The 19,327-nt window shown below is 43.7% G+C and overlaps 1 protein-coding gene across 2 annotated transcripts in view; it reads right to left on the bottom strand.

Annotated features, from left to right (window-relative positions):
* zmiz2 (zinc finger, MIZ-type containing 2) overlaps window positions 1–19,327 on the bottom strand; it is a 43,802-nt gene that overhangs the window by 4,094 nt on the left and 20,381 nt on the right. The window contains exons 1-18 of one of the 2 annotated variants that reach the window (XM_037547031.1): window positions 16,436–16,449; window positions 14,145–14,147; window positions 13,735–13,840; window positions 9,837–9,951; window positions 8,955–9,148; window positions 8,229–8,412; window positions 7,363–7,587; window positions 5,897–6,091; window positions 5,112–5,213; window positions 4,550–4,718; window positions 3,959–4,100; window positions 3,612–3,822; window positions 2,365–2,470; window positions 2,085–2,242; window positions 1,683–1,750; window positions 1,428–1,496; window positions 1,012–1,256; window positions 483–652 (exon numbers count right to left, since the gene is read on the bottom strand). In XM_037547031.1, coding sequence (XP_037402928.1) covers window positions 483–652; window positions 1,012–1,256; window positions 1,428–1,496; window positions 1,683–1,750; window positions 2,085–2,242; window positions 2,365–2,470; window positions 3,612–3,822; window positions 3,959–4,100; window positions 4,550–4,718; window positions 5,112–5,213; window positions 5,897–6,091; window positions 7,363–7,587; window positions 8,229–8,412; window positions 8,955–9,148; window positions 9,837–9,951; window positions 13,735–13,784 — 2,403 coding nt within the window. In that variant the 5' untranslated portion in view covers window positions 13,785–13,840; window positions 14,145–14,147; window positions 16,436–16,449. Of the gene's footprint in view, window positions 1–482; window positions 653–1,011; window positions 1,257–1,427; window positions 1,497–1,682; window positions 1,751–2,084; window positions 2,243–2,364; window positions 2,471–3,611; window positions 3,823–3,958; window positions 4,101–4,549; window positions 4,719–5,111; window positions 5,214–5,896; window positions 6,092–7,362; window positions 7,588–8,228; window positions 8,413–8,954; window positions 9,149–9,836; window positions 9,952–13,734; window positions 13,841–14,144; window positions 14,148–16,435; window positions 16,450–19,327 lie in introns of those variants that run through there. The other variant, XM_017681660.2, reaches the window with a different exon arrangement.

Here is a 19,327-nt window from a genome sequence, read left to right as displayed (position 1 = left end):
TACTGGTCCAAAAAAATTGTAATCATTGTGATATTTTACTCAAATTGTTCAGCTCTACACTAAATCCAGTGTTTTGGTAAGCTCTTAACCTGAACTGACCCATTTCCATGCATAATAGGGTGTCAATACTGAATTATTCATAACAGTATATCAATACAGTGACAATGCATCACAACGCAGTATGACTTTGTACAGATGGCTGATCAAATCTATTAATTACTGATTATGCCATCTAATGCAACTGTTTGAACACCAAAGGTCAAAATCTCACACCAGCATGTTTAATATCATGCGACCCCCAGCTGCAAGCTTCGCATATCACATTAGTAGCTAATACATAATAAAATATTTTTATTCACTGAAATATCATGAAAACCAAATCGTGAACACAAGATCATGAATCAAGTTTAACTGTGAGCTGAGTGTATCCTTACATCCCTAATTATGCACGATGTTATTCACAAATGCTGAAGACATTTTACCTGTCCAGACATGGGGTGCCCCACAGGTTTCTCAGGTGTCAAGAGCCCACTGGGCAAGTCAGCCTGGTAGGAGAGGGGTGGAGGCCCCGATGCAAACTCCCCCAGGGTTGGGGTGCCGGGGCCGTTGGGAAACTCTGACAAGCCTGGCTGGTTAGAATATCCTGAACCAGCTGAGAGATGAGGGGAGTAAAAAAGAAAAAAGTCAAGGTCAGCATTATAATTTGTGCCAGCATTCAAAACTGAATTAATCTAAACAAGTAAGATGTGTCCAAGAACCAGTTTGTTTGTTAATTGTACTGCTCATCTTACAGACTTTCAAAGCAAAGTCTAAGCCAGAGTTCCTCGAATTTGTATCATGACTCCAGTTTCCGGTACTGGATTTTGTAATTACTGGTAGGTGTGACATTTCAACAGTTCAGTTCACAACCAGTGATTACAAAATTGAGGACTGGAAACGGAATTCAAGATCTACATTTGAAAACCAGTGGTCTAAGTAACACTAGATCACCAAAATAATCAGATGTTCTACCTTGGCTGGGGTAATCAGGTGTGCTGCTGCTGCCACCTTGTGGTAGGGATTGGTAGGGAGAGGAGGCCGGGCCAAGGGCTGCAATCATCTCCATGACGCTGGGGAGGATCATGTGACTGGGGCTGAGGGTGCGACAGCGCTTCAAGGCTGGACCGTCTGGATCCTCTTTAATGTGCAAGTCTGGCTTCACAGGGACCGGCTTCCAGCTGCACACTGGATCAATGGTGATCTCTTCATAGTCCGAACTAGAAGGGAGATTCAGATGGCCAAAAGACGCCACTGAGAAACTCTTTTTCCGAACGCATGCGTTTTCTTATAAAATGATTATGCGCTACTCTACAGTACAGTCTTTTACCACGTTTTGCTATGAACTTGAGGCTACATAAATAACGTAACTGGTTATCACAGAAACTTACTTCTGGATATAGATGAGAATGCCCAGCATATACTGATCCACTTCAAGCCCCTCCAGAAGAGCGGTTTTACTGCAAAAACAAGAAATACATGTAGGTTGTTAATATACATGCTTGACTATGTGATTAAAAATAAAAGGAAGTCACTTAAACTTGACATATAAATGATACTTAAAAGATAAATCAACTTGTTTAGACTCTTTCTAAGCATAAGGTCAAAGGATAAAAAAACTAGTCAGAACAGAACAAAGTTCTTACTTGCACACAGGACAGCGCCAAGTTCCTCTCTCACAGTTAAGCTGCAGGTAAGACTCCAGATCAAAACACTGTGAAGGAAATCGGCACAGACGGCACTTTTACTACCAACGCATTACATTACGTTAGGCATACAATTACCGATTTAATTGAAAGTGAGTTACCCCTGTTCAAATTTTCAGGAAGAGTTCTCAATACAAGAATCACTAGCCATATTAGTGCTTTGTTTGCTTGGATTACACCGGGATAAACACACATTAGTTCCTAATGGCGTAAGAATATTTCTTCGACACTCTCAAGATTAAAAAAATAATATCTTTATAAATAAAATGATTTTGAATTTGATATTGTATCATCCAGCAGTTAATGCTATTAAACAGGAAACTATTAAATTCCTGTCCTCACCTGTATGTGTCTGCAGTCGTGGCCCCGTGCTGGAAGCTGGATGCGGCGGAAGGTGATCGGACACTTAAGAGAGACCTTGATGGCTGTCTGCTCCACACCATCCTCACCGTTCAGGCCAGGGGTTCCTGGAATGGTCCCGCTGCTGAAGTTCCTTTTGACTGAGAGCAGAACAGCAATACATAAGATGAATTACAGCACAGGATGCAGAGTACTGCAGATGAAGAACAGATAGTAGCAAATGCAGGGAGATTGAAGATGCAGTGGTAGAGCTGGAACTTACTTTTGGTGACACAGTGCTCGGCAGGCAGGAGCCTCTTCTTCATCAGGCCCTGCAGCACAGAGCGCACCGAGGGCCGGTGGACCAGCTGGAGCACAAACAGATGAGACTAGAGAGAGGAGAGAAAAAAATATACATTTATAAGCCACATAAACAGCATTTTATACAACATTCTCTACAACAGGGGTGATTCATTCCAGTCCTATCCCAAGTGTGAAGAAACAGTTTGGTGATTTCCTTGCTCAAACACATCTGATTCAACCCATCAGTAATTGAGCTCATTAGCTGGTGTGGCAGACCAAGTCAATCAGCACAGTGTGCTGGACTCCATCCCACCAAGACGAGAATTTACGACCAATTCCAGGTCCAATTTTCACAAAGCATCACAGCATTTACATTGTCTGTCTAAGAGATCATCCCAGAGAAAATCAGTGATTTCTGTGTTATGATCTTCTCCATGTAGACAGCCCTCTACACAGAGAGGCCCAATCCCATTTCACCCCTGTCCATACCACATAGCCCTTATCCCTTCATTTTGCACATTCACACCTAGGGGTGGGGTGTCCAATTTTTGTTTGGATAGATGGCAGGGCAAAGTGTTAGGGCTACAAACAGAGGTTTTTCAGAGGCACATTAGAGGCAGGTTTGGGGGGGGACAAGAAACAAGACACAAGAAATGTTTTTTCTCTGTTAAAAAATAACAATAATCACCAAATAATAAATAAGTGATAACTGCATCCCAGCTTTGAAGGCATAGGAGACCTTAAACGTAACTAATGCCCAGCAATGACGTTCCTGAACTTTAACCTCTTCTGCAGATTGGCAGGATCGCCTACAGAGCACAACTAGTTGCCTGTTAATTAAGCAATGTTCTTTTTATTTGAGGGTCCCACTTCGTAGGGAACAATTCCAACCACAGCCCCTTGTTACTCGGTTCCAATGGGAAGGTAGCACTGGAAAGGGGCAGGCGTAAAAATAAGAAAAGTATAGGTAAAAGTAAGGGACTTTAGGTTGCAAACCATTCCATGTCCTCTACATGACTGCTGATACTGATATCACTTTACTATGGAAGCTTGCTACTGCACAACTAACAGAAAGGCACTACACCACGGTTCTACCAAAGTTTCTAGCCAATCCAAACGTAGGTGTGATGCAAATCTGAGCAGTATGTGGAACTTGGTAATGGCATGTTAAAAAAGTACTAAAACAACAAAACCACACAGATACATTTTCACAAAGAAACCACTTACGCAGCAGCAGGCAGTGACTGTGATCTGGATGGTGTTGCGGCCTGGCTGGCACACGTGTTTCAGGTAGAGGGGCTTGTGGGAGGTCTTGTTGTCACCGCGCTCGATGGTAAGGGGCGTGGCATTCACGCTAACCTGCACAGAGGCTGGCCAGTTAGTGTTCATCTGCCGGTCCTCATGATGGTAGCACTTAAACTGCAACTCCAGGTCTGGTCTAGAGAAACGAGCAAGAAATATGTACACATTAGTGTTGAATGATGATGTGAAAGTCTCTATTTTTAATTGGGTTAAACTTTGCGATATGAATTTCAAATGCTGTATTAGGCTGAGAATGTCACAATGGGAATCACCTCATCATGAGTGTCTTGTAGACAGAGTCACGCAGCTGGAAGACGTGATTGCTGACAGCCAAGTTGTGTTCCAGCCGGAAGGGCTCCAGCACCACTCCATCTCGAACAGGGAAGGTCAGCCGTAGGTCATCGCTGGGGTTCCCTACAATCAGAAACAGAGAGGCAGAGTTATAGTGTGGGCAAAAAACACTTTAAAGAACTGAACAGTGTTAATATGCCACATTGCTATATGGCTATGTTATATTTCATCCACGGTTGGCCACAGGGGGATTGTATTATCTTTTTCATAAAACACATTTTTTGGTTTTCAAACAAAGATGGATTTCTCATTTGCAAACAGAGGAACAGAAAAGGCGGCACTTGATATATTTGTCAAAGTTTGTACCAGTCAAAATAGCCTGAGGTAACCTGGCATGCATGATCTTCATACAACATAACACGCTGTTCTGTAGAACCACGTTTAGTACTATGCCTTGTTTATCTCAAATGAAACGGTGCAAAGTGTGTCTTAATACAGTGCCATACAGATTACATTAAGGCTGCACTGCAAAGGACTATATTGTTTGCTCTTGAGCCAACATGACATGGTACCTGTAGGGGGCTGCATTGAGTTGATGTTGGGCTTGACGTCAGGGAGGAAGGGAGACTTCACGTCCTGGCCGGGGGACATGTAGGGCGGCATGGAGCTGCCTGGGGTCATGGGAGGAGTGGGGTTTCCTGGGAGGGGAGAGCTGGGATATCCAGGCATCGCTCTTCCAGGCTAAAAGGCACGCAAGCATTACACATCCGCTGCATCTTTGAGGCCACCAGCTAGCACAATTACTCAGAGTCAAAGAACCATTTCACCCAAAATCCCTACTGAATGCTTACAATGAATGAAAGCTTTTAAGGGTCAGATCTGCCTTGTGCAAACACAATTAAGTTAGCCAGAAGTATGTTTAAGTAAAGGGCTGCTTTAAATTAGTTTTGACTGAGCATGGGCTCCCGGTAACAAAGTCCAATCACAGTGCTCCTGAAATGGTAAAATATTAACCGGCTTCAAAGAGCCAAGTCACTTGGAGCTTTCAGCAGCCAAGAGAAAAAAGGGGAGAGAGAGAGAGAGAGTGAGAGAGAGAGCAAGCGAGAGAGAGAGCGCGAGAGAAAAGACACTAACCCCGTTCACAGCTGCTTGGTTAAAGGTGTTGTAGCCTCCGCCTCCCGCCACTCCTGAAGCCAGACTGCCGTGACTATTGCCCTGCCCATTGAATTGCTCTGCCTGATAAACAAATAAAGCATCTCAATGTCATTCTATCAATATGATACTTTATTGAAAGTGTAAAATAGACAGAGGACAAGGTGCACATGGCTTTTGTTAACAAGCTCTCTACTTTTGTTTTTATATGTGCTAAACATCTTGCTAGCAACTCCAATTCTAAATCATCACCCATGGCTGTTCTGTTATACAAAGCCCTATGCAGAGAAGCTACAGTGGCATGTGTTAATAATGTCCATGACTGCAATTAAACGCTTGCAACTCCTTCTTCAAACTGTTATTAAAAGGGGGATTTTAGTGCACCCGTAGAGCAGAGGCTTTATTTCTGCATTCTTACGTGTAACGCCTACACACACTGCAGACTGATCTTTTACTGTAAGTGACATTTACAAGATCTTTTCAGACGTAGAATTCAATTCACTGTGGCAGCAGCAAGTATCAGATTCCAGGGTCTCACTCTCACAAAGCAGCAGCTTGTTTGCCACAAAAAACAGAACCAAGAACCTGCTAACCACGAAATCTGATAATGCTAGCATGCCACGCCGTCAAAAGCCACTTGTAAAGATTCTACACGAGAATCAACTCAGGAATGAGTCCTCATAGTAATCATTCAGAAAGCATCAACAAGGATGTTCAAGGGTCTCAAGCATCAGACATTAACTGGGGCTGCTGGTTTGAGGTTTCACCTTGTAGTATTGGCCTGGGTTTCCTGGTCCTGCAGGATACTGGCCCATGTTGGCCTGCTGGAGCGGCATTCTGTGGCCTGTGTAGGAGGGCGAAGGAGCCGAGCGCTGTGGGCCAGGGCCGTGGTACTGTATGGGCTGACCGGGGTACGGTCCCGCAGCCCCCATCCCAGAGCCATACTGCTGCCCTGGAAATCCCTGTGAGAGCAAAGAGAGGATCACAAGACTGAACTTCTGAAGCCTGGACAAGAGTTCACGTTTCAAAGACTTTGGGTGTGGGAAATGTTTCAATACGACATCTTACTTTGAGTGAAATGTACACCAACAGCACAACTGCTGATAAAAATGGAAGACCCAGTTTCTAGCATAACATCTTATGATTTTATGCTAGAAACAATTACCAAAATCAAGTTGTCTTTTTTTCCTCTCTGACTTCCCACTCTTACCTTGGTCACATGTATTTCGCAACACACAAAATGCAAAGCTCTAGTGTTACTGTGGCTGAAGTCCTGAGGATCTGTGTGAGCAATTCCAAGCTATGTGAATGGGAGGAATATCTGGAATCAGTTCTGATGACTAAGATTGCCTTACAGTGTTTTCACATATAGTTTGTTTTCAAAGAACAGAACAGAGTTCTGTTAAAGTGAACCTGGAAGGGGACCAACTGCAAATGGCCTCAGTTCTCTTTGTGTTCACAATGTAAGTGAACTCTAAAGAGGACTCCGTTTTCTTTCTGTTCCTTTGAGATCTCAGACCTCTCCATTAGAACTCGGACCCCTTTTGCATCTTATCACTTTAATATGTCAGCGCTGCTGTCTGTCTCAGATCAAGGACAGACTTTATCCTGAGTAGAACCGTATAAATGATCCTTAGTCTGTTTTACGTGCTGAAGTTGCTGAAGACTATGGCTATGTGTATGGTGAGCCTCAAGGTCTTTACCATAAAGGAAAGCTAAACCGGACTGGGGCCGTTTTGTTTTCATAATGCACAAATTATGCGATCCAAAAAACTAACTACAAATGAACCGAACTGAGACCACCTCTCGTTTTTGGGGCTGTTTAGAGGGGTCTGAGTTTGTTTGCCATGTTCACATATGCCAAAGAAACCATGATTCACTTCAGCTGATGAAATGGCCTAAGTGTGAAAACACCCTTAAAACAGGGAAGAATCTAAATCAGGATCAGGACTAATCCAGTTGTTCCCATACCTGGTTCCACTCTGCATTTAGTTTTCCCTGCCCCAGGGAAACAAACTCACTTCAACTCAGCAAGGGCTTATTAATTAGCTGATAAGTTCGCTCAGGTGTATGAGCGCAGGGTAACACCAAAATATGCAGGGAAATGGAACTACAGGACCAGGATTTGGAACCACTGCTGTAGTTTATTAGAAGTAAGAACATTTATTGTGACTGTAATAAAAGACTGATTACAAATGATAACCCACAGCTAAAAGTGAAAGACAGTACTAACCTCAGAGTTGTAGGGGCGTTTCAATCCCTGCTGATGTCGTGGAGGGGGTCCTTGCTGGCCCCCCGGGTAGCCCGAGTGCTGGGGTAGCCGTTGCCCCTGTGAGGTGTACATGGGTCCCATGGAGGGGGGTCTGGAGCCCACCATGCTGGAGGGGGCCATGCCGGGTGGGCCACGGGGTCCAGTGTGGGACAGGAACTGGGTGTTGTATGAGGAAGCGCCACCCATCTGTGCAGCAAAGGGAAAAAAAAAAACCAACAAAACACGGCCCCACGCCCATCAGACCAAGCAGGCTTGAACAATGGCTGGAGACATGCCTGCTGCCAGCAGCCAGAGATGACAAGCTCTGGGCACAGAAAGGAAAGCAGCAACTAGGTCACCAGCATGAACAATCAAATCTGCCCTCGCCACTGTGGTTATGATGTGGCGTCTAATACTGGACAGTGAGTATGTAAAGTCTGCTGTCACAATCAGACTGGAAGAAAAGGCAAAGGGAAACTTTTATACTAATTAAAACCATGTTTCTGGAATTGTACCGCTGCAACCTGTCTTGTGCCAGCAGGGGGCGAACTGAATGCTTTAAGACAGGTTAAATGAACCTCTTCACACAATGGCACACTAGATTTCAATTGCAGTGTATTCACCACGAAAAAGAAATTTGAGCTGAAATCAGCACCCTTCAATCAACTGTAATCTGCCAGATGACACGTGTACTAAAATGTATCAGGATGCTTTTGTTTCCCTGCCTCAGCTCATTATAAAAGTATCACCATAAGGGCCTGAGTGTCAATCGCTTTTATGCATCCTCTGAGGTCAATTGTAAGCAAGCATATCTGTTAACAGCTACGCAAACAGGAGACGCCACTTACAGGACCATAATTCATCTCTTGGTTTTGCTTCTCTTGTATCGCGGCGACGGCTGCCGTGGCGGTAGCTGTTGCTGTAGCGGCAGCGGCAGCCACAGCAGCGGCGGCAGCAGCCTGGGTGAAGTCAGTGGGGGGGCGGACTCCGTGAGGCGGCATCCCAAGGGAGCCACCGCCATTATTGGGGTAACTAAAGCAGAAAGAGAGACAGTCATTCATGACATCTAACGGCTTCTCTCGTTCAACAGAACAGGAGAATAGCGCTGGACATGCTGAAGAACATGGCCAGAGGCGGTGTGACACATTTCGGAGATGAACATGATGTGAACGTAGCTGATTATGCGTGTTGCTATGCGGCGTAGTAGAAAGCCTGATCGTTGCTGTGTCTCATGGAGCGGGAGCAAAATGAAATGTTCCGAGTCAGTGATTCAAAAGATTTATTGCTATGCAAATCACTCCTGGGGGAAAGACAACACTGGTGCGTATGAGCTTGTGTGTGTGCACATTTCTGAATGTGTGTGTGGGTGGGCTAGTGAGTCAGTGCAGGGGCGGGACTCCCTCTTTGACATACACTTAGCTAAGAGCACGCTCAGCCCCCGCATAATGACGCTGGACCAATGCTCTGACGTCAACCCCACTCCCTGAACACTAGGAGCCTAAACATAGTCATAGCCATACAAACACAGCATATCTGACCCAATCATTAATGCCACCACAGTGGGCTCCTCTTACCTGCCACCATACGCAGGCCCGGTTGGGTAGCCCCCGCTGGGCCGGCCATACATGCCCTGCTGCATGTAGCCCTTGTTGGGCTCAGGATAGCCCTGCTGCCCCATGAACTGGGGGGAGTTCATGCCAGGGCTGCTGCCAGGCAACATGTGACCTCCAGCCGAGTTACCTCCTGGGCCCATGGGAGCGCCAAAAACCTGAGAAATCAGACAGAGAGAGATTGTAATTACTGAGTGATCAAACAAGAGATGGTTCTTAATGTATTTTAAAGCAATAGCTTTAGCACCTTCAGCAGACTATGCTGGACATATTTATGGATAAAACCAACAAGCAGCAATCTAACAAAAGCAACAGTAAAGTCTGAGGCTTAAGTTTCACACAAGAGCCTCCACTGTAACAAGCTGTACGAACAAGAACAACAGTTCAAGTGATAAAAATAATGCTACTGAAAGTAATAAATGACAATACTTTGTCATGTCATACAGCAACATGCACTGCCTTTCAACTGGAAATTCCATTCCAGTTATTATTTTAGCAAATGATGCAAATGTGATTACTCACCGTTAACTACACCAGGGAATGCAATTAATCATGATTATATTAATAGTTTTAACTGTGTGTTTATTCTTTCTTAATTCAAGCTGAAAGTTCAGTTTGTGATTAACACTTTGCTGCCCCCTTTGGTGCAAAAGGAAACTGTCCTAGACATTCTTAACACAAAATTGTGAAATGTAATTTAACACAATAAAAGTTTGGATAATTTTGTCCCAGTTTATCGATTGTTCAAATCGTCCCTGCGTATAAACAATCCTATACAAACAATATAATAATATTTATTCTTGTAGTCTTACTAACTCTTAAAGATGTTGATGGGGCCAGGCTTACCTGGCTGGGTGAAGGACTGGTAACCCCCCACACTGTGGTTACCACAGAGAGGGAGCCGGGGGGCTGGTTGGTGCCTTGCTGCCAGGACGCTGGGTCATAGGGGTAAGAGCCGTCACTGCAGGAAGAGACAGCCAAACAAGGATGCCAGGATTAGGACCAGAGAGGAAGAGAAAGAAAGACTACCCTTTCACACTTTTTCTTCCCTTTGTAATGTTCACTCTGTTCCCTCTTGACTGTGTGACCGGGCAGGTGGCAAATGCTTGATTCACCTACAGTGGTGCTGATCACACTGCGGAATCCAAAGCTGGTTTGAAATGACATGCTGGGATTTTTTATGTTCATGTCTTTGTGTGATACTGACATATGGTGTTAACGGAGTGAGAGTGAGAGAGAGAGAGCGCGCAAGTGTATATAGGAGAGTCTTTGTGTGACTTGAATGTGCCACAGCCACATGCTCTAGAGGTGCTCGGCACAATGTTTCCATGGCGACTACAGTCACTTAGAGACAGGAAAGAGTAGCGATGCCAAGGGAAGGGGGGGTGAGAGTGTAAGTGTTCGTGCTCGAGAGTGTGTGTGTGTGTGTGTGTGTGTGTGTGTGTGTGTGTGTTAAGAGTACCTACTGTTTTCTGTATAACTGGATCAAACCAGATTGGTCCTATTTAATCTTTCCAAAATTAGCCAAACTACATTAGACGCAGCTCTGAATCAAAGTGGAGGAAAATACAGCTGGTAAAAATTAGCAGCGTGTGATTACACACGGTGCATGTTGCTACCGTCTGATACACACAATATTAATACTGTGACTTAATGCTGCTACTAACAAGCCTTCCAAAAAACAGAGATGCTGAAAGCCTTCCAATTAAGTTCACCACAGAGGTTCAGCGCCATTACTATTTGGCAAACGCACAGAGCTGAGACATTGCTAAAATACTTGTGATTAGTGTTGGCATCATTTCTTTTTCATAGCAGAAGTGATTAAAACACATGCAGAGCTTTAAGACTATGCAGTATGGCTGAACAATTTGGGGAAAATATTTCATTGCAAATTTTTTGACCAACTGTGCGACTGCAATTTGAATATGATTATTTTCTCTCTCTTTATTTCACCAAGAAAACATCATTTATTTATTTATTTATTTTTACTTACTTAAGTCTTGAACATTGAATGTAGCATATTTGGTTACATTTTCCCACTTTAATCCCTTTTGATGTTTGTGTTTACATATTTTAAAAACCCAAGCATTTTCACATGACTACATTTCCCAACCTCCCTTTATCCCTTATCATTAAACAGGCTGCTTTTATAACTGTCTTTAAGACTGATATGTAACTAACCTCTGCATTGTGCCTGGTTCAAAAATCAGTCCAGGCTGAAACACTCCTCATAACTTCTGTGTTAGTGAGCGGGGCTAAACTGCTGTAGGCTGAAAAACTAAGCTGTTTTCACAGTTTACATTTATAGATTGTATAAACTGGAGAGTGAATGGTACATTTTGAAATTTTTGAAACAAATATTTATACACATTATTTTAAAAAATTTCCAGAACGTAACATGCTAGAAACTTTTGCAACTTGAAAACTGCACTCTTTCAAATTGTGACTGACATGAAACCATTAATATATAACTACATTACTGGTGTTCAATAATATATAACTAAATTAGTGGTGTTCCGGCTATCGATACCTATTCAATACTACTTATTCACAAAATACTATGCTTTAAAAAGAGCTTTTTCCACTGAAGCACTGCAAGTAGGCCAAGCATCTGAAAATATACCATCATGCTCAAACAACTTAAACACTGTACTACCCAAGAAGAAGAAATGCATAGCTAACTTCATCACAGTGAATGTGTAAGGCATTTCAGGACAGGTTCATTACAGGGTTCATTATCCCTCCCCCCCATCCATCACTAAAATCTGATCCCGCATTTTCTTGCCAGATGCTGATACCCATCGATACTGATGCGTCACCTGTAACATTTCACTACTGTTAAATATTTGCTTTCTGTAAGAACATACTAAATTCCACAGTTGTGATGGCAGGGAAATCTTCACAAAACAGTGAGGAATAAAAGATCAGCGAGATCTACAATGCAGTACGTTTGGAACGCTGCACTGTAATGAGAACTGATGACCTTGGGAAAATGATTTCTTAACACTGGAGGTGCCTTCTGATTCCTCCACCATGTGGTCAGCACTGCTCTACATTTAAGCCAGCTGTGCAAATATGACTTAATGTACCTTAAACTCAAATCAAATTGGAAGTGACTATTAACCCTAAATAACCTTTCATGTTACTTTTGGGCATTAAAATTAGAACAATGAAAGAAGATTAGTTAGCAAAATGAAATTATGCAGTGAAAAAAATAGTCAAGTAGTTTATCTTAGCCATTAACTTAGATCTGACCTTCAGTAAGAATGGAGCCTGAAGTTTTGTTAGTCTTCTTAGTATATCTTTTTCCTACACTGCAAAAAATTGCACAATGGCATCTTAAATCTACCATAAATATTCAATATTTAAATGACAATATTTAACACCATCTATTAACATCTATTTCTAGACTTTTTTTACTCGTTTTCATTTTATCTAATGAAAGTGTTCAAATAAAAAAAAATGTTGAAATACAAATTTTGACTGATTTAAGATGATCTCACTTGACAGGATTTTTTTGCAGTGAGTATTCTAAAACCCATGAAAGACATTATTATTATTAATATTATAAAGAATTACTAGTATTACTAGAAGTGGATTATTTATTGTTCAGTCATTTACATTTTTAATAGTTGGCTTCTGATCGCTCAATTATTCACTGTAACAATTAGCAGATCACTTTAAATTATTAATGTAATCAATAGTTACTGCCCTGACTAGACATCCTGTCTCTTTAAACCTAGAAAGTCCACAGCCCTGCTGGACGCGGTTCCAGCTCAACCTGCAGCCATTCGTCACTGGCCTTCAGCCCACAGGATATTGAGGTTCTACGGCAGCTCTGAGCGATGTCCTTCAGCGGTTGGTGGTCACTGGAGGGCTCGTTCTAGGGCTTAAAGCCAGCCAGCTTGTCCATCAGTAGCTGAGAGCATTCCATGGCAGGCTGAGGTTTTTCTTCAGTTCCTCTGCAGAAACCACCAGATGCCCCCTCCCTTCTCTCTGAAACAGGAAACCGCTGTTCCGGAGCCAAAACCCCAGGCGCCCAATCAGCAGTGAGCTGATGGTACAGCCAATTGGAATTCAGATCAACAGTGTGGCAGATCAGAAGCTGCTTAAATGATGATGCTTTTGAGGACTAGCGAGACCCAGAACAAGGTAGATCTGCTTTTAATGTGGCTCATTTTTTACATTCACTTCACTGTGTTCCCTCAATTAAAATATTCTGAAACATATGCATAAGGTCACCCATTCGCTCAAGCTCCAATTTTTTTTAGACTGCAACTGGATACCCAGCACAGCAACAATGAGGCCGCTACTTTTATTATATTAAATGTTTCACTACATTCAAATCCTTCGGCAACAGCTTAGAAAGCTGTGGAGGCAAGTTGCGAAAGAAAGAAAAAGATCAAACAAAGCTACACACTGCAGCTAATGAATCTCAGATGGCAATTTAGGCAGTGTTGTAACTTGGGTAATTGCTAATTCTTATGTGCAACTGCACAGAACCTAGATGTCACTAGAGAGGTTAGAAGACGTCACGAGCGCATGGCTTTTAAGCCTTCTGGGAGCACTCTGTTCAGTACAAGGAAACGAGTGACAGATCAAGAGATTCAAGGGCTTGAGTGTGCCGTTTCAGAAGAAGAGGTGTGTGTGGGTGAGCGCAGAAGACACACAGTGAAAAAGAAAGAAGAAGGAGGAGAAGAAGGGGAAGAAGGAGAAGAAGAAGACGACCAAAACAAAAACACACCTATGTGGCGTTGGAGGCAGGGCAGGTTTCATGGAGTTGATGGGGTTCATCGGAGGAACGTGGGGGTCAGCAGGGAACCCCAAATCACCTCAACCTGGCAGGCAGCCTAAGAGAAAGAGAAAAAAAGAGAAAGGGGGGGCAAAGAAAGAAAAACGTCACTTTGACAGAAACAAAGGTCTTTTTTTCCCTCATTATGACTCAGTGAGTAACACAAGGCGTGCTACTGGCTGCAGCGGCTGTGCAGCTTCTCTTTGATGGCTGCAGCTCAGCCCCCACAGGCACGAGGGGTTAATCACCAATCGTCCAGCTCAGGCACATATCTCCGCTCACCCCCACAGCTCCGATAACACACGTTTCATAAGCATTCTTCAAGTTGGAGCAACTACATCCATCACAGCATTAACAGATACCTTCTCATCACATATGCATACAGTGTAAACCAGAAAACAACTAAGCTTATCCAGAACAACAAAATTTCTCTCCGATTCTATGAGGGGGTGGACTATGACAGAGGGGTCCTTTTTCTACTGGAAAGCTCAGGAAGACAAAAGAGGAGGTGGGGGGAGCCAAGAGTGATGGAGATTTTTATAAAGTACATTTTTGTGGACAAGCAAGCATGCCCCTGCTCCAAACACCGCTGGCTGGCTGGCTGCAGATTCCTCCTCTCCATCGACAAAGAGAGAGAGAAAGCAAGAGAGAGAGAAAGCGAGAAAGCGAGAGAGAGAGAGAGAGAGAGAGCGAGCGAGAGAGAGAGCGAGAGAGAGAGCGAGAGAGAAAGAGAGAGAGAAAGAGAGAGAGAGAGCGAGAGAGAGCGAGAGAGAGCGAGAGAGAGCGAGAGAGAGAGAAAGAGAAAGAGAGAGAGAGAGAGAGAGAGAGAGAGAGAGAGAGAGAGAGAGAGAGAGAGAGAGAGAGAGAGAGAGAGAGAGAGAGAGAGAGAGAGAGCGAGAGAGAGAGAGGGGAAGGGAGGGAGGAGGGGGGGCAAGAGATGAGGGGGCTATTTATAGCGCTTTGATTTCAAAAGGAAGAGAAAAATGCAGTGTGGAAAAAAGGCTGAGGATCTCATGGCTGGCTGTGTGTGCGATTCGAGCCCTCCTCGAAGATAATGCCTTCAACCTCCATCAATTATTCAAAGTGACCAGGGGAGCTCGTTGGGAGAAAGAGACGTCTCGCCCTTGTTGCGTTCGTGCACCTGTATATCTGCAAGTGCAGTCGTTAATGATGACAAGACACCTCCCCTTATGCATATCTACCTACCTACATACAGACACCTACCCTTCATTTAACCCATCACAGTCAGTTTTACTATTCCTCCTCCTTGTTCAATACCTCTGCATCTGCCTCCCATCTCCACGGTAAGCACCATTAACAGACATGCTAATTTGCTGCCAACATCAGTGCCTGTCACCCCTCCCCCCCATCTATACTCCTTTCCTCTCTCTCGCACTCCGTTCCGTTTCCCTCACTCTCTCCTTTACGGATCTAGGTCAGACACCCTACAGCTTTGAAAAGAAGGATGGAGAAGAGGCTGGGAGAAGGGAGGGGGGTGGAGGTAAAGAAGAAACGGAGAGAGTCACTCAAAGGAGCAGCGTTTATCACAGAGAGGGACACCTACAGGGATAGTGAGAGAGTGGGAGGGAGAGAAATGGTTCTGTATGTGAGAAAGAAAGAGTGTGTTTGAGGAAGGGGTGTTTGGGGGAGGTGTTGTGGGGGGGGGGTCACAAGACCCTCTATTGTTGTGTTTTGATAACCACTTGAGTGAAGCAGGCTTAAAATATTAACATGCTCAGACTGTCCTCTCTCATTCACAGTCAAGCACTGATAAACACTGTTCGATTTCAGGTCTTTGTCTTCCTGTACATATTAGCAGATGATGCTAATCACATTAGCAATCAAGCAACCTGCTGGTTAATTTGACAGTTACTGAAGTGTTCAAATGAAAGGAAGAACAACAAAACTGGGCGTCACTTAACAACAAGGCATTTATAAATTTGTCCCTTTAAATCAGGGGTGTCAACTCCCCTATGCCTAGGGTTGCCAACTAAGCCCTATAAAGTTTCTGGACATTCGACCGATTTATTTATTTATTTGTTTGTTTTTTCTATTTATGAATTCAGTAGATGAGTACCACAGGCTCCACAACAGCAATGTTCTTAATCTAAGGCTTTTAATAAATATTTCCTTTTTAAAGATAATGATGTATGCTTATTAATTTAGGATACAATGTGTACAAAAAATGTTCTATTATTTTCTATTATTCTCAAATTATTCCACTATATATTTTCTTCGGCCACAAGATTTACTAGCTCAGTGGCTCGAGTGGGTGTTACTCATTTTTATATCTTGTCTACCTCTGCTTAAGAGATTCCAAATCATTGAGAACAATTTAGAATTTAGGAACATGGAAGAAGGAAAATAAAAAAAAAAAAACACTGAAGAATTTTTAAAAAGCTAATCTTATTTTAAGAGAACACTTTTCAGTGGGAGAAAAGGTGTTCTTATGAGATGTAGCCTCATAATGACCCCTACTGCTCCTGATTAGGGATGGGCGATATGGCAACAATATAAGATCACAATACCTTAAAACTTTTCATGTTGCATGAATTTTTTGACAGATAGAAAAGACAATGTAATGCCACATTTAAAAATACTATCAAAAACTAGAAATACATTTGTATTTATACTGCACTAAATCCAATTAAACAAGACTCCAAATGCTCTCTCTGTAGTCCAACATGCAGCTGGGAAGTGTTTTAGGTACTGACGATAACCACAATATGCTCAGAAAAGCTTACTGTCACATACGCTGATGTAATTTATCGCGATAACGATAAATATTGTCATACTGCCAGGACCTCCTCTCGATTTAATTAACGTCAAACCAACTGGCTGGCAGAGCGAACTGCCTGTGGCTAATTAGGCCCACACTTGAGGAAGCCAACCTCCGCGATTACTAGCATCATATATTAGAGAGCTCCTCTCAGCGAAGGAGCAGTCATCGTAACAGGTACTACAAATTACACTAACACATCTGCCGGCGTGGCTTCAACGCGACACTGCAGCATTCTCTCTCTTCCTCCCTCTCGTAAAACCACACACACTTTTGAGGTGCTCAAAGCGGCGACATAATGCGCACCACTTCTGTCAAGCACAAGCACAGAAACGCACACAGAGCGGCTGGCATGTGGGCACGGGAAGCCAAAAACGGCGGTTTGGTTCAAGGCTGCGTCATGGAGACGACAAAAACGAAAAAGCACAAACAGTCTGGCACCATGCAAACTGTGTCCACACATACACACGCTTTCTCCAATAGATCTTATTTACGAGCCCTTAGCTAGTACACTTTAGCATCCCCATCTCCTACTTTCCTTTGTGTGTGTGTGTGTGTATGTGTGTGACAGATACAGCACAAACTGTTCTTGCCCTGGAACGAACAGAACACACTGTTCTTTCTCTTACACTCTCTCACTCAGGCTTATTCTAACCACCTCCTCTATCCCTCATATTCCTCCCCTGGCCTGCAGTGCCCTGATCTTGCTGTGCACCCCCTGCACACCCCAACACCACTACCCACACTCTCAAACATCTCTCTCCCGCTCACATCTTCTGCAACGTCTCTGTTCCATTGTTTCTAGCCCACTTCAAGTCTACCCCCCCCCTCCCTCCCCCTTATTTGCTTTCTCTGTCCATGTCGCAGGTTGGGTTACTGGGTTTGCTCGGGCTTCCTCCACCCGCCGAACAGGAAAGTTTGGGGCAGGGACGCTTTAGCTGGGACGCTGCTGCAGAGGCGTGGAAGTTAAAGAAAGGCCTGAACTTCAGCCAAAACGTCTAGCATTGCTAATAATGCATGCAATCTAGTAGAGCCGGTGCAGTATTTCTGAAACAAACAAACAAACAATCTCTTGTTAGTTTTCTTAGTCATGTTAGCATTTTTTGGATGAAGTATTCCTTTCAGGTTCCTAAACGCCTCCACTTTTCTTGCCAGCAGCACACAGAAGCCCCGGAGGTCTTTTGATTTCTGATAGGCCGGAGAAATGGCTGTGTGTCAGCGCTCTTAAACCGAAGTGCAGATTCAGCTCTCTGAGGGGATGGCGCATTTAGAGCGTGCAAAACCACGGACTGAGGCAGAATGAGGGCCAGGTTGGGAGTGGAAGCCTTTAAGGAGCGACCTGATACAGAGAAACAGGGGGATAAAACCTCCCCTTCTGCTGGTGAAATGCAGTGCCAGGATGTAACAGTGCCCCAATCTCCACAATACCTGAAGATCTCTAATTTGTTTGGGCTGTGGGCTGCTTGAACAGAAAAGTCCTTGTTTTAAGCTGGTCCACTCAATCAAGAGTCAATAACTTAAAATGGAGGACATCTCATGGAGCATCAGTAAAGACAGCATGAGCTAATGGCTCACTTGAGACTGCTGTCCAAAATCTCCTATTTGTTTGCATGCCAAATGGGGGAGCGACTTGGGTCACATGACTGAAGGGCCGCCCCTCCCCCCTCATGGCCCCTGCTGGGAGGAGTGGAGCCTAGAGGCAGAGAGAGAGAGAGAGAGAGAGAGAGAGAGAGAGAGAGAGAGAGAGAGAGAGAGAGAGAGAGAGAGAGAGAGAGAGAGAGAGAGAGAGAGAGAGAGAGACACGGGGGAGGGTGGGCAGTGGGGAGGCTGGGCAGTGGGAAGGGGATTAGGAGCCACAGGAAGGCTGGGTCTGATAACACATTCCTGCACACACACGCATACACACCCCAGTTGACCACATCTCAACACCACTATTCCACAGTTCTACAAGGAGCACTGCAAAAATCATCAGTGACATCACTACGGTAACCCGATTCTCTTGTTAGGCCCATACAGATACACAGATATGGCCCTCAAAAAGAAAGTTACAAACAGCCTGTTAAGAACAAGGAGAGCAGGACACCTTTGCATAAGCATACAAACAGAGAGGTGGGAAGATACAGATACCATCTCTCACCTGGGAGATGAGAAAGATCAGGGAAGAAAGCAAATTACTGCCAGGCACAATCCGACACCGTCTGCTGAGACTGCCCTTGTGCGCCGTTGTGCTCTGAGGTGTTTAATACTCCAGCAAAGTACATAATTTGCTCAAGAGGAATTTAATACGGCATAGAAAAGCCAAGTAAATATCTTGAACCACTGCATGTGCCACAATCAATTCAAGTTGGAGAGAGGAACTGACAAATTGCCACAATACTCATCTGTGGCAATTTGCTTTTAATAGTCATTTATAGTTATTATAGTTAAACTTCAGCATTTTTTTTTACCTGAACCGTTCTTTTAAGAATTTCACTGTTTACCAGAACACTTACACAGTAACCCTGGTACTAGACTCAAAAAAGGGCTGAAAATTTATTGTTTTTAATATGTCAAAATTGCTATTAAACATAGTGCAAATTTCACATTGCAATAGCTTTAAATTATAGCCTACATGATTAAAAAACAAGTTTTAAGTGGAAAAATTTTATTTGACACACAGCTTGTGAACTGCCTGTAGGTGAGTTAGACCAATCAGATCAATCCAATCCTCTATGTATTGTGACATCACAACCACAACTTACTGGCAATCTCACACTACATTTAGGA

The sequence above is a fragment of the Pygocentrus nattereri genome, chromosome 18 (genome assembly GCF_015220715.1).
Source record: "Pygocentrus nattereri isolate fPygNat1 chromosome 18, fPygNat1.pri, whole genome shotgun sequence".
NCBI lineage: Eukaryota > Metazoa > Chordata > Actinopteri > Characiformes > Serrasalmidae > Pygocentrus > Pygocentrus nattereri.
This window is presented reverse-complemented; position numbering and strand designations above follow the sequence as displayed.